Source organism: Aphelocoma coerulescens, chromosome 21, assembly GCF_041296385.1.
Source record: "Aphelocoma coerulescens isolate FSJ_1873_10779 chromosome 21, UR_Acoe_1.0, whole genome shotgun sequence".
NCBI classification, from domain to species: Eukaryota; Metazoa; Chordata; class Aves; order Passeriformes; family Corvidae; genus Aphelocoma; species Aphelocoma coerulescens.
In genome coordinates, this window is record NC_091034.1 from 7,446,950 (window position 1) to 7,461,416 (window position 14,467).

Genomic DNA, 14,467 nt, shown 5'->3' on the forward strand with positions numbered 1-14,467 from the left:
CTTTTAAGGTTTGCCAGGGAGTGGGGGGGAATAAAACTCCTCAGGAAGAAGAGGAATAAATTCCATGGATAATCTCATATAAAATGCATTTAAACACAAAAATTTCAGTAAAATCAGCTGATAATTGTATTTTATCTGTTTATAGATTTTGCCATCACATTCCTAATTTAATTTTGGGACAACATGAGAATGGAATCCCTAATTCCCACTATTTTCTGGACTCAGTGAAGGCAGAGCTGCAATTCCAGGGAGCTTGAACATCTAAAATTGAGCTCCAGGATCCAATTCCAATAGGCTGGAAAATTCACTTCCCTAATTCCCACTATTTTCTGGGCTCAGTGCAGGTACAGCTGCAATCCCAGGCAGCTGGAACACCTAAAATTGAACTCCAGGATCCAATTCCAATAGGCTGGAAAATCAAATTCCCTAATCCCCACTATTTTCTGGGCTCAGTGAAGGCAGAGAGCCATCCTAGAACTACTTAAACTTTTAAATCCTGGATCAAATCAGTGAAATTCCAATAGGCTGGAAAACGAAATCCCCTAATTCCCACTATTTTCTGGACTCAGTGAAGGCACAGCTGCAATTCCAGGGAGCTAAAATTGAGCTCCAGGATCCAATTCCAATAGGCTGGAAAATCAAATTCCTTAATCCCCACTATTTTCTGGGCTCAGTGCAGGTACAGCTGCAATCCCAGCTAAAATTGAACCTAAAACTGAGCTCCAGGATCCAATTCCAATAGGCTGGAAAATCAAATTCCTTAATCCCCACCATTTTCTGGACTCAGTGCAGGTACAGCTGCAATCCCAGGCAGCTGGAACACCTAAAATTGAGCTCCAGGATCCAATTCCAATAGGCTGGAAAATCAAATTCCCTAATCCCCACTATTTTCTGGGCTCAGTGCAGGTACAGCTGCAATCCCAGCTAAAATTGAACCTAAAACTGAGCTCCAGGATCCAATTCCAATAGGCTGGAAAATCAAATTCCCTAATCCCCACTATTTTCTGGGCTCAGTGCAGGTACAGCTGCAATCCCAGCTAAAATTGAACCTAAAACTGAGCTCCAGGATCCAATTCCAATAGGCTGGAAAATCAAATTCCTTAATCCCCACTATTTTCTGGGCTCAGTGCAGGTACAGCTGCAATCCCAGCTAAAATTGAACCTAAAACTGAGCTCCAGGATCCAATTCCAATAGGCTGGAAAATCAAATTCCTTAATCCCCACCATTTTCTGGACTCAGTGCAGGTACAGCTGCAATCCCAGGCAGCTGGAACACCTAAAATTGAGCTCCAGGATCCAATTCCAATAGGCTGGAAAATCAAATTCCTTAATCCCCACTATTTTCTGGACTCAGTGCAGGTACAGCTGCAATCCCAGGCAGCTGGAACACCTAAAATTGAGCTCCAGGATCCAATTCCAATAGGCTGGAAAATCAAATTCCCTAATCCCCACTATTTTCTGGGCTCAGTGCAGGTACAGCTGCAATCCCAGCTAAAATTGAACCTAAAATTGAGCTCCAGGATCCAATTCCAATAGGCTGGAAAATCAAATTCCTTAATCCCCACTATTTTCTGGACTCAGTGCAGGTACAGCTGCAATCCCAGGCAGCTGGAACACCTAAAATTGAGCTCCAGGATCCAATTCCAATAGGCTGGAAAATCAAATTCCTTAATCCCCACTATTTTCTGGACTCAGTGCAGGTACAGCTGCAATCCCAGCTAAAATTGAACCTAAAACTGAGCTCCAGGATCCAATTCCAATAGGCTGGAAAATCAAATTCCTTAATCCCCACTATTTTCTGGGCTCAGTGCAGGTACAGCTGCAATCCCAGCTAAAATTGAACCTAAAACTGAGCTCCAGGATCCAATTCCAATAGGCTGGAAAATCAAATTCCTTAATCCCCACTATTTTCTGGGCTCAGTGCAGGTACAGCTGCAATCCCAGCTAAAATTGAACCTAAAACTGAGCTCCAGGATCCAATTCCAATAGGCTGGAAAATCAAATTCCCTAATCCCCACTATTTTCTGGACTCAGTGCAGGTACAGCTGCAATCCCAGCTAAAATTGAACCTAAAATTGAGCTCCAGGATCCAATTCCAATAGGCTGGAAAATCAAATTCCTTAATCCCCACTATTTTCTGGGCTCAGTGCAGGTACAGCTGCAATCCCAGCTAAAATTGAACCTAAAACTGAGCTCCAGGATCCAATTCCAATAGGCTGGAAAATTCACTTCCCTAATTCCCACAATTTCCCGGCCTCACTGGAGGCAGTCCCACAGAGCTCCTCCATCCCTGCTTTCCAGCGGCGCATTCACCTGCCTGGAGGGCTCCTTTTTTTACCCCTTAAACCCTTTTCAAACTCACCATTTCCTCTTCCTGCCTCGATATTTCCTGCCTAAAACCCCAAACTGGGAAAGGGAAGGAAGGGGCGTGGAGAAACCGGGAATTTCCCCCCTCAGCGCCGCCGCTCGGAGCTGTCCCCGAGCCCGGCGCTCAGAGCCCCGGGAGCGGCCGGCGCTGCCAGCACGGGCAATGGCAGCTCCAAGGATTCCTTGGAATTTTCCTGCTCTCTGCTGGCTCCTGGCTGTGGCGCTTCCCGATTCCCTGGCGCTGGAGTGTCGGGAGCACCAGTATCCCTTCCATGAGAAGTGCTGCAGCGACTGTGCCCCCGGTGAGTGGCTGCTTTAGGGGCTGGGAAGGGCGAGCTTTGGAGCGGGACATGGATTTTTTTTTTTTTTTTTTTTTTTTTTTTTAGTGGAATATCTGGTTTGAAATGTAATAACCTGGTTTTTAGTGGAATATCTGATTTTTTTTTTTTTTGGTTCACGAAATACCTGTTTTCTGTTCGTGTAAGAGCTGTTTTTTAGTGGAATACCTAATTCTTTCTTAGTGGAATATCTGTGAGTGGAATGTCTGGGGTTTTGTTAGTGTAAAATCTATTTTTTTTAGTGTAATATCTGGGGGTTTTTTGTTAGTGTATATCCATTTTTTAGTGTAATATCTCATTTTTTCTTAGTGTATTTTTTGTTAGTGTAATGTGGAATATCAAATTTTTTCTTAGTGGAATATCTGGTTTTAAGTGCAATACCCATTTCTTAATGCAATATCTGTTTTTTTGCTTGTGGAATACCTATTTTTTAGTGTAATACCTCCTTTTAATGTCTATTTTTAAGTGGATTATCTATTTGTTCGTATAAAATCTGTTCGTTTAGTATCTTTTTTTAGTATAAGATCTATTTTTGTTAGTGTAATATCTATTTTTAGTGTAGTATCTATTTTTAAGTGCAATGTCTGGTTTTTTTCTTAGTGTAGTATCTGTTTGTAGTGTAGTATGTATTTTTGGTGTGATATCTATTTATTAGTGTAATATCTGTTTTTGGAGTGAGACCTATTTATTAGTGAAATATCTATTTATTAGCGTAATATCTATTCTTTTAGTGGAATACCTATTTTTAAGTGTAATACCTATTTTTTGTAGTGTAGTATCTATTTTTCAGACTGATAAAAATCACTTTTAAGCCAGAAAAAATTGAAAAATCTTCCTTTCTGAGAGTGGTTTCTAACTTTTTTTAATGTGTTTTTGCTTCCTGAATGGCTCAGTCAGGGGAATTTTCATTTTTGGGAATGTTGTCTGAAAAAAAAGTGGTAAAATTCAAATTATTGCTCTTTACCTGTCCCACAAAGAAGCTCAGAAATCCTGGATAAGAATGGAAATCTAATTAATTATTATTATAAATCTAATTGAATCGAATTCATTCTGGTCCTAAAGATTTCTTTTATAGCAAGGTTTAAATTATTTGATATTTTTCATGTTCTGGTGGGGTTTTGAGGAAGAAAAAAATGGTTTATTCCTAGAATTTAACTAAGATTTACTGGGATTTTTTTAAGGAAAAATATTCCTGATATATAGACAGATAAACTTACAGGAAAGGGATTTATTTCCTACTTTTTTCCTTGTAAAAACTGCAGGATTTTAACCTTTTCTTCAGGAAAATCCAGCTTGGTTTTCCCTCCTTATTTTTATCTTCCTTATTTAATCTTACTCCACAAAATTCCGGGAACTGCTGAAGGAATATTCTCCTCAAAGATTTAATCAGAATAAAATCAACTTTTAACCCAGCATTTGAGGCATTTCTTGCTTAATTCTCAAATCTAATTAAACCTGAGTGGGTTTTGAGCTGAGCTTAAAGCCAGGACTAACTGTAAGAGGATACAGAAAAAATTTTGTCTCTCAAAAATATTCTTGTTCAAAGGAAAGAACTTGTTTCAATTTTTTTTGCAGTCTTTGCAAATCTGCCTCTGAGGGGAAACTTTTTTTTCAGCAGCTCTTCCTGATGGTGGAGATAATAAAAACGTAGAGGTGGAGATGCTAAAATGCAGAAATAATAAAAATGTAGTGGTTTACTGCACTTAAAATCCCTAAAAATCTCCTTTATTGGCCACTCGCAGCCCCCATAAAATAAAGAGAATTAAATTGGGGCCTGGTGCTCGTTGTTCACTGGCAGGAAGGGAAAATGGAGCCCCAAATCCAAGGAAAAACCATTTTTAACCCTGTTTGGGATTTAGGAATGACCATTTTTAGCCCTGTTTGGGACTTTCTGGGGCTGATTTGTGGGATTTAGCTGGTGAGGGAAGGCAGGACCTGTCCTAAAACCAGATCTAGGCTGGAGATCAGCCCTAGGGCTGTCCTAAAACACATTCCCTGACACTGGAATATCAAACTGGAGGAAAAGGCGCCTTGGGAAGGTGTATTTGGGATACAGTGGGAGAAAAGTTTGGGGCATTTTCTCAACTCTCAGCCGTCCCCAGCCCTTTTTAGCTGCTCAATTTAATGGAGATTTTTCACACAGGCCAAACTTCCAGGGATGATTCTGCTAAATAAAAAGCTGAAACTGCCACATTCTGGCCACTGTTTGATCCCAATGTATGAAAATTAAGATTTTTTCCCTCATGATCCCACCTGATCCCTCCTTTTTGGGGTGTTTTTTGTAGGGGAGAGGATGAGGAGCCGCTGCACGGCCACAGCAGACACCATTTGCGCCCCCTGCCAGGATGAATATTTCAGCTCTGAGCACCACCACGGCTTCTGCCACAGCTGCACCATCTGCAACACCAGTAAGTCCTTGGATTTGGGACATTTGGAGGGAAAAAATCCCTTCTGGGGGAAAAAAAGTCCCTTTTTTGGGTGCTCCTCAAAGCCCAGGGTGTTTCAAGCTGATCTTGCCTCAGTTGTGAGGGTGGAGCAGGCCTGGGCCTACCTGAAGATTGCTGTCCTTAAATGAAATTATTTGATTATTAACTTGTTCAATTATGAATTGTTAATTATTAATTGTTAAATTGTTGAATTCTGCAGCTTCTACACACAAACTCCCCCTGAGGAGTTCATTTTTGTTGTTTCTTAATTAATTTCTGGTCTCTGCCTGGGCCCAGGGAAGGGCAGCGTGGAAGTGAAGAAGTGTGAGAAGACCTCGGACAGAGTGTGCATGTGCCGGGCAGGATTCATGCCAGCTGGAATTCCCTTGGGAAGTGGTAAGTTCAGGATGTGCCAGGCTTCCCAAAATCCTGCCTCTAAGGTGGGAATTTCTGCTGGGAAAACTGCCTGGCCTTTGGCTCACTGAGGGCTGTGCACAAGTGGCACAGCAGGGCTGGGGGGGCAAAAAATTCTCTGGGATTCCTGGCAGGAATTGTGAAATTCTCCTGAATAATATCCAGAATTGATCATCTTTGAGAATCCACAATTTGCCAGTAGATAAAGCAGGGAATCCTGCCACTTTCCTTTGAAAATATTGATAATTAGCCAGCAGATAAAGTAGGAAAACTGCCACTCTCCCTGAGAATATCCACAGTTTGTCAGTAGATAAAGCAGGGAATTCTGCTACTTTCCTTGGTAATATCCATAATTGATAATCCATAGTTTGCCAGTGGATAAAGGGAATTCTGCCACTTTCCTTGATAATTTCCATAATTACCCAGGGGATAAAGCAGGAATCCCTGCCAGTTGCAGCCTACACCCTCTGAGTGCTGTGTTATTTCCCTTGTCTGGTTTTAGGAGTTTAGTTGGGTTTGGTAGATCTGGCCTAAGACAGACTAACAAATTATTATTTTGTTGCTCACTGAACCCAAATTCTGCCTTTTTATCCCTTTTTTTTCCAGAGTGCTCCCGATGTCCTGAAGGGACTTTCTCCAGAGGAAGGAATGAGAACTGCCAGCCTTGGACCAAGTAGGAATCCCTGCTCCCAACGTGCTCAGAGCAGCTTTGGGGGTTTCATTTTTACAGGAAAAGCCCAAATCAGGATAAATAAATCAGAAAAAACCTGGATTGGTTTAGGGTTCCCTGAATCCCATCCTGTGTGATTTTTAGGATCCTTGAGCTGTCTGTGCTCATTTGAAGCCTCTGCCTTTGGCCCTTTTGCTCCTCACTGTGGCACCAACATTTTCCACCTTTTTTAAAAGCTCTGGGTGGTTTTCTTGGAGCAGAAAATTCCTGTGCCAAAAGCAGCTCCACTCCAGGGCTCACAGAAATCCAGGATTTTTTTTTCCAGCAATAGCTTGGTTTAATTGTTCCTCACATTTTTGTGGGATGTAGGGATGGTAAATCCTGAGTTTGTGGTGATAAAACAAGGACTGTGATTATCCTGTGGATGGGATTTAGGAATCCATTCCAGCAGCTGTTGGAAAGCTCATCCTGATTTATTTTGCATCTCCAGCTGCAGCAGTTTTGGGAAGAGCACCCTCCGAGCTGGCACAGGGACAGAGGATGCCCTTTGCAGCAGCCCTGATGTCCCTGCCAGTGCCACCAGCCCTGCCCCGGATCCCTTCCCCACGGAATTCCCGGAGAACAGCTCCAGTGCCACGGCCCCCTCCAGCCCCAGGGAGATTCCCTCCGTTTGCCTGGATCCCAGCAGCCCCACGGAGCCCAGCTGGGGTAAGGACAGGCAGTGAGCAGAGCTGGGCAGGGAATTCCAGCTGGAGCTGCTTTCCTGGGAAGTCAAATCCCACTTCCTCAAAAGCCATTTCTGTTCTTTACACAGCCTTTCAATAGTCCACATTTCCACCTGCAGGTTCTTTCCTGGGAACTGGAATCCCATTTTCTCAGGAGCCTTTTCTGTATTTCACACAACATTCCAGGATTCCACATTTCCAGCTGGGCCGGGATTTCCATGTAAAGCTGCTTTCCTGGGAACTCAAATCCCACTTTCTCAGAAACCATTTCTGGTTTTTACACAACCTCTCTATTCCACATTTCCAGCTTTCTTGGGGAAATCCCCCTTTTTCTGGATTTCTGGAAGCCATTTCTGTATCTTACACAACCTTTCAGGATCCCACATTTCCAGCTGGGCAGGGATTTCCATGTAAAGCTGCTTTCCTGGGAATTGAAATCCCACTTTCTCAGAGCTAGATCTGTAGTTCACACAACATCCCAGGATCCCACATTTCTGTGGTAGCTGGAACTCTCAGCCTTTTTGTTTTAGAGGCATTTCTGGACTTCTGGATTCTCCCTTTGGAAGCTGGAAAACTCTGGGGATTCCAGCCAGAACTGGGAATCATTTTTTTTTAGGGAATTTTTCTGTTCTAATTCCAGGCTCTTTATCCCTCCTCCTGCTGTGCCTGATCCTGCTGATGGTGAGTGGAATGTCCATCCTCCTGCTGATTATCCAGGCAGCCAAGAAGGAAACCAGGAGAGGGCCTGGGAGGAGCATCCAGCAGAGTGAGTTCCCTTTTTTATGGGATAAAATAAACAGGAAAAAAAATTAATCAGGGCCCCCTGTTTGAAATTTGATCATTAATAAAAATTACCTGCAGGGAATTCCAGAGGTTGATCCCTGGTTAGTCCTGATTAGGAGGTCAGTGTCCCAAATTTTCATTCCAGAGCACAGATTCCCTTATTGTTGCCATCCAGAGGGATCTTCTCCCTGATTTTCCCTTCTTTTATCTTTCCCCCTCCTTAATCCCTGATTTTAGGCAGGGAATTCTCTTCCTGGCAGGATCCAGAACCAACTTCCAAGAGCAGAATGGGAATTTTTTGTTGCCTCCATAGAATTGAAATGTCCTGAATTCTCCTGCAAACTTGGGAAAGGTCTGGCTGAGAAGAGCTGAGCTCTAAAACCAGGATCAAGTGGCAGAGCTGAGCTCTAAAACCAGGATCAAGTGGCAGAGCTGAGCTCTAAAACCGGGATTAAGTGGCAAAGCTGAGCTCTAAAACCGGGATTAAGTGGCAAAACGGAGCTCTAAAATCAGGATTAAGTGGCAGCTGCCTCAAGATCCATTCCCAGGGCCCCGGCAAAGTGGATTCTCCCTGATCCCTACATTTGGTGTTCCCTAGATTGCCTGGAAAGCCAAGAACCAACCCAAAAATCCCTTGGAGGGGTTTGGTCACCCCCAAACCCCGGGAAAATCCCTGTTCCTCCCACTCTGCACTAATTGTTGGAATGATTCCCTGTCTTCCAGAGGAGGGGAGCTGTCGAATTCCCATCCAGGAGGAGCAGATCGACTCCAATTCCAGCCTCATCAAAAACTGACTCCACTTCTTTGCTGTTCCCTGCATTTTCTGAGCCAATGGATCTGAAGGAGCAGTGGGATTGTCCTGTGGCTAATTAGGGGCTGGTTTAACTCTTTAATTACACTCAGGGTCTCCCTGAGTGTCCCCTTTGGAATTTGTGCCCATGGGAGAATTCCTTAGGGGAATTTTGTGTGGTTCTTTCTCCTGGGCAAATCCTTGCTCAGCATCCCAGGGCTGAGCTGAAAATCCTCTGGGAATTTCCAGGCAGGAATTTCCAGCTGGAAGAGCTGATCATGGAGCAGACTGAAAACCAGGATGGTTTAGGGAAGAGAAAATCCTTGGATGCTCCTGGTAAGAGGAAAATCTGAATGATTAACCCAGTCCTGGGATTTTGGGGTTGGATTTGAACCAAGCTTGTACAGCCTAAACCTGGGTTCACCTTGGAACCCAGAACTGAAGAAATCTTGAGCTGTGCAGTTAAAATCCTCCCACACTGCATGAAAAAAATGGAATTTTACTTCTGTAAAGGTTTAAAATCCCCCCACATTTTGAAATTATCAGGGTTGAAAATCCCCCCATATTTTCAAATTAATTTTACATCTGTAAAGGTTTAAAATCCCCCACATTTTGGAATGATAAAGGTTCAAAATCCCCCCATATTTTGAAATTAATTTTACTTCTGTCAAGGTTTAAAATACCCCACAATTTAAATTAATTTTACTTCTCTAAGGGTTTAAAATACCCCACACTTCGTGAATATTGCCTCTGTAAAGGTTTAAAATCCCCCCATATTTTCAAATGAATTTTACTTCTGTAATGGTTTAAAACACCCCCAACATTTTATTAAATGAATTTTACCTCTCTAAGGGTTTAAAATCCTCCATATTTTAAAATGAATTTTACCTCTTTCAGGATTTAAAATCCCCCCATATTTTGGAATTATTTTATTTAATATAAGGCTTAAAATCCCCCATATTTTGAAATTAATTTTATTTCTGTAAAGGTTTAAAATCCCCCCACATTTTAAAATGATCAGGGTTTAAATCCCCCCCACACTTCATGAAATGAATTCTCCCTCTCTAATTGGTTTTCCACAACTTCATCACTTTTGAAAAGCAAATTTTTAGGGAGCAGATTCCAAATCTGGAGTGTCTCAGGAGAGCCTGAAATGTTCTTGTAAAAACTTCTGCTCAATTTGAAATATCTCAGTGTAAATTCAAGAAAACTTGAATTTTTTATCATTTAGGACTGGTTTTCACTTCAAATACCAGCTGATAACTCCTCAAAAATGGGAATTTTAAACACACAGCACCAAGAATATTCCAAAATACTCAGCAGGAAATTTATTTAGGAACTTAAAGTTGTTTGTAAATCCATGGATTTTAAATATTTGGGGTTTTTTTTATATGTTATACATATGGTGCCCTCAGCAGGGATTTCCCTTTCCCCAGGGCTTATACTGTGTATAGGAACATTTGTATTATATACAAAGTGGGAGAGGGATTTCTGGGAATAAAACTCTGGAAAAACAGCTCCTTGCATGTGTTTGGGGGGGGGGCAGAAATGTGGGGAAAATCCCTGCAGGAAGCTGGATCAGCCTGGGGAAAGGGAGGAGGGGAGATTTTAGGGAAAGGTTCTTCCCCAGAGGGTGACTGCGCTCCCCAGGGAATGGGGACGTTCCCAAGGCTGGGCTGGGGTTGTTGGGGTGTCTGGGCAGGGATAAAAGTTGGATTTGGATGCCTGTGGATCCCTTCCAGCTCAGGAAATTGCAGCTGCTCCATCCTGGGGCTGGGAATTCCCCCCCTGCCTTGGCTCTGGCTCCTGGGGAGTTTTCCCTGTGGTCCAGCAGCTCCAGCCTCGGATTTGCTGGGATGTCTGAGCTGCCCCTTGCTGGGAATGCTGAACCCTTGGAACCTGTCCTGGGGCTCAAATCAGGGATTAACCCGGAAAGTGAATTCCAGGGAACTCCCAGCCCCTTCTGGGAACTCCTGAGCTCAAATCCCACATTTCCAGGTTTCCCAGGAATGTGCTGGGAACTCCTGAGCTCCATCCCACATTTCCAGGTGCCCCAGGAACATTTTGGGAACTCCTGAGCTCAAATCCCACATTTCCAGGTGCCCCAGGAACGTGCTGGGAACTCCTGAGCTCAAATCCCACATTTCCAGGTGCCCCAGGAACGTGCTGGGAACTCCTGAGCTCAAATCCCACATTTCCAGGTGCCCCAGGAACATTTTGGGAACTCCTGAGCTCAAATCCCACATTTCCAGGTGCCCCAGGAACATTTTGGGAACTCCTGAGCTCAGATCCCACATTTCCAGGTGCCCCAGGAACATTCGGGGAACTCCTGAGCTCAAATCCCACATTTCCAGGTTTCCCAGGAATGTGCTGGGAACTCCTGAGCTCAAATCCCACATTTCCAGGTGCCCCAGGAACATTCTGGGAACTCCTGAGCTCAAATCCCACATTTCCAGGTTTCCCAGGAACGTGCTGGGAACTCCTGAGCTCAAATCCCCCATTTCCAGGTTTCCCAGGAATGTGCTGGGAACTCCTGAGCCCATGGGTGGGGATGAGAACACCCCCAGGAACAGGGGAATTGTCACCAGCACAGCTCCTCTGTCCCCTGGGCTCCTCAGCTGCTTCCAAGAATCCCAGGAGTTTTCCAGGAAGATGCCCCTGACTCAGTGTCCTTCCTGCTGCTCCCCAGCCAGGGATTTCCCAAAAAACCACCTTCCCTCTGCCTGGAAAAGGAAGGAATGCTGGCCCTGCTGGGGTGGCTGAGGATGAGTTGGATTTGTTGGGAAAGAGGGCAGAGAATTCCTGCTGCAGAATTCCTGTATCCCACCACAAGATAATCCTATCAGAGGATTTATCCATGATATTTAATGGGATTTGGGACATTTATTGGAGGAATGAGGGTTGGAACGAGCTGATCTTTAAAATTCCACAAAACCCCAAACCACTCTGGGATTTGTGCTTGGAGTTTTTGAGGATTTGGGTGCCAATTTCAATAAAACACCACCAAAATTTCACTGTAAATAAAAAAATAACGATTGATTTCTTTTTAATCACCACAGCTCAGTGAAAATTTGGAATTTTTTTTTGCTCCAGTCCTGCCTGAACTGCCAGGAAATAGTTAAAGATGAGCAGAGAATCTGGAACAATTTGCTCCTGCCCACACTCCCTTCCCACACGAATGAAACTTTCACTTGTCAGAGGTGCAGCTCTGGGGCACAAAAGTTCCTGTTTTTCACCCAAATTTCCCCTTTTTCAGACACTTTGAGAGGCTCAGGCTGAGCTCTGCACCTTCAAAATGCTGGAATGTTGTCCCTGCAATTTGTTTTAAAATCCACCTGGGGAAATGACAAATAATTGTATTCCTGAGGGAGAAAAATGCCAATTTTCCTGGATAATAATTGTATTCCTGAGGGTAAAAAAAAAAATCCCATTTTTTCCTGGCTAATTTGCCTTCAGCTGCACCAGCCCCTTCCATTGTTTGTGTGAGCTGCAGAGCTTGGAATTCCACCAAAAACCAGGAGAAAACCCAAACAAAATCCCAACCCCTTCAGCATTTCAATCCAAACTATTTCTATTTTCAGCCTGCAGTTTCATCATCAACATTTATTTAAAATGAAGGGAATTTTTTTCCTTATTTATCCAATTTTGGATAAATATTGAGGCAAGAACTGACAATATTTGAGCCACGCTGGAAAAAATATAAATAAGCTGAATTTTGCCGTTCTTGATGAGCCCTTTCAAGCTGCAGATCTGACATTTGTACTTTGTGTTCAGCAGTTATTCGATTTTTTTTTTTTTTTTAAGAGCTAAAAACCCCCTGTAGATCAGTACAATTCTTTTCATGGTCACTTCCTCCTTTTCTTTTTTCCTTTTTTGGTTTTCCCTGGCGGCCTGTGACGAGTTTCTGTTGCTGTGGCTACACCAGATCCTTTATCTCCTGCTTTTTTTCGCTCTCCACATCCTCCCCTGCTTCGGAGCAGCCTTGATGTGACTCAGGTTTGCCACCAGAGATGGAAAAAAGGTCACTGGAGATACTGGGGCTGAGCCTGGGTTTGGGGTTTTTCCGGATTTTCCCTCTGTCTGGGTTGATCTCCCTCTGGGAATGTCAGATTTCTTGGGATTTTCCTTGTGGAGTCACCACTTTTGGAGCCCAAAGAGGGGAATCTTTCCATGGGGTGTGCTGAGTGAGTTTTTGGGAAGGATCCAGGGGTTTCGATGGATTTGGGGTGAGGGTTTCACTCCAGGTTTCTGCCACGTCCTGGGATTCCCGGGCAGGGCAGGGAATCCTCCCTGTGTGCCAGAGGGCAAGAATTGGGCACTGCAAGACTTCAAAATTTGGGAATTCCAGAGATAGCCAGGCAAAAACACAAGATGAGCTTAAAAGCAGAACTTTCAGGGGAAAAAAAGTTTAAAAAAGGGAAGGAGCACAACCATTTTCCATGATTTTCTCTCCCAGTTTCAGGGAGATAAATCGTGGATAAATGAGTTGTCCTTCAGGATCTTTAGGAAGTTTTTGGGCAGCCCTGGGTGAGCTGTCCCTGCTCCTGGTGCTCTGGGAGTTGATATCCAGGCTCTCCCACCCTTCCTGCAGCCCCGGAGCTGCTGTTCTTCCACAGAATTCCTTTACTGGGGCTGGAAAACCCCTCCAGGATCAGACTCCAAGCTGTGCCTGATCCCCAACCTGTGACAATGACCCAGCCCAGAGCCCCGAGTGCCTTCCTTGGACACCTCCAGGGCAGCAATTCCCATCTTTAACAACCCTTTCCATGGAGAAATTCCTCCTCATCTCCAACTTAAACCTCTCCTGGAGCAACTGAGGCCGTTCCCTCTCATCCTGGCCCTGTTCCCTGTCCCAGAGCCCCACCTGGGGCTGTCCCCTCCTGTCAGGAAGTTGTGCAGAGCCACAAAATCCCCCCTGATCCCCCTTTTCTCCCTTTCCCAGCTCCTTCAGGAATTCCCCAGCCCTTCCCCATCTCCCTCAGCTGCTCCTCATGTCCCAATCTCCAGACCTTTCACCAATTTCCTGGCTCTTGGTGTGACAAACAACCTCATCCTGTGAGTAACATACTGTTGCTGGCAGCCCAAAAGGTTTTTTAAGTTCAGCCTGAGGGAAATTTATTTCCCCAAAAGCACAGAGCCCTTCCCTCTGTGAATCCTGGAAGTATCCATGGAATTTTCCACAGTGGGATGAAAAGATTTCAGAGCTGGGGCAATTCGAAGCCAGGCCTAATGACTTGTGAATCACTCAGAAATTATTTTTTTTTTACTGGCAGGAGAAGCTCAGGCTTTCTTTCCTCCCCTATTTTGGGTAATCAGCAAAAAAATCAGCCTCAGGAAACCAAAAATTCTGCTAAAAACCTTCTGGCAGTGCTGACGTGAGGCCTGAGGGGTGACGGGGAAGCCACCGGGCCTCACGAGAGGCAGGGATGGCTTTGAGAAGCGGTGACGCTTTTTTTTGGGGTGGTTTCCTTTTGTTTTCTCCAAAATGCCGTCATTTGGTCACCTCAGCAAAGCTCCAGGAAAAAAAGGAAAGGAAAAGAAGGCTTCAGGAAGAAAGGAAACTGAGGTGACGTGTCCAGCTGGAGATCCTTAATGTGGGCAGAGAAATCACAGGAATTGTTTGGGTTGGAAAAGCTCTCCAGGATCAGAGTCCAGCCTGTGACCCATCCGTGAGTGCCACATCCAGGAATTCCTTGGACACCTCCAGGGATGGGAATTCCACCCCTTTGTAATGCCTGACCCCTCTTTCCATGAGGAAACCCCAACCTGACCCTCCCCTGACAGAATTTGAGGTCATTTCCTCTCATCCTGTCCCAGAACCCGACCCCTGAATTCTGCAAATTCTCCTAGGAATGTGCCTCTGGATGAGGATAATTCCATGTGTTTTCAGAGCTCCAAGTGCCACAGGGGTGCAAGAATCCTGTGGTTTTTCCTTCAGTCTCATCCTTGCAGGT

The 14,467-nt window shown here is 44.3% G+C and overlaps 1 protein-coding gene across 1 annotated transcript; it reads left to right on the forward strand.

The window, feature by feature from the left end:
* Positions 1 to 1,721: 1,721 nt before the first annotated feature.
* TNFRSF4 (TNF receptor superfamily member 4) lies at positions 1,722 to 10,029 on the forward strand. The gene is made up of 7 exons (XM_069034769.1): positions 1,722 to 2,669; positions 4,991 to 5,113; positions 5,429 to 5,527; positions 6,152 to 6,218; positions 6,706 to 6,923; positions 7,581 to 7,706; positions 8,447 to 10,029. Exons 1-7 carry the CDS (start codon positions 2,531 to 2,533, stop codon positions 8,515 to 8,517), a joined length of 843 nt encoding a protein of 280 aa, XP_068890870.1. The 5' UTR covers positions 1,722 to 2,530; the 3' UTR covers positions 8,518 to 10,029.
* The last annotated feature ends 4,438 nt before the right edge of the window (positions 10,030 to 14,467 follow it).

Bases quoted from the DNA above. Each gene is read 5' to 3' on its own strand.
- TNFRSF4 (XM_069034769.1), top strand. From the start codon at position 2,531: ATGGCAGCTCCAAGGATTCCTTGGAATTTTCCTGCTCTCTGCTGGCTC. The intron at 5,114-5,428 runs GTAAGTCCTTGG...GCCTGGGCCCAG, and splicing joins CTGCACCATCTGCAACACCA to GGAAGGGCAGCGTGGAAGTG. The intron at 6,219-6,705 runs GTAGGAATCCCT...TTGCATCTCCAG, and splicing joins AACTGCCAGCCTTGGACCAA to CTGCAGCAGTTTTGGGAAGA.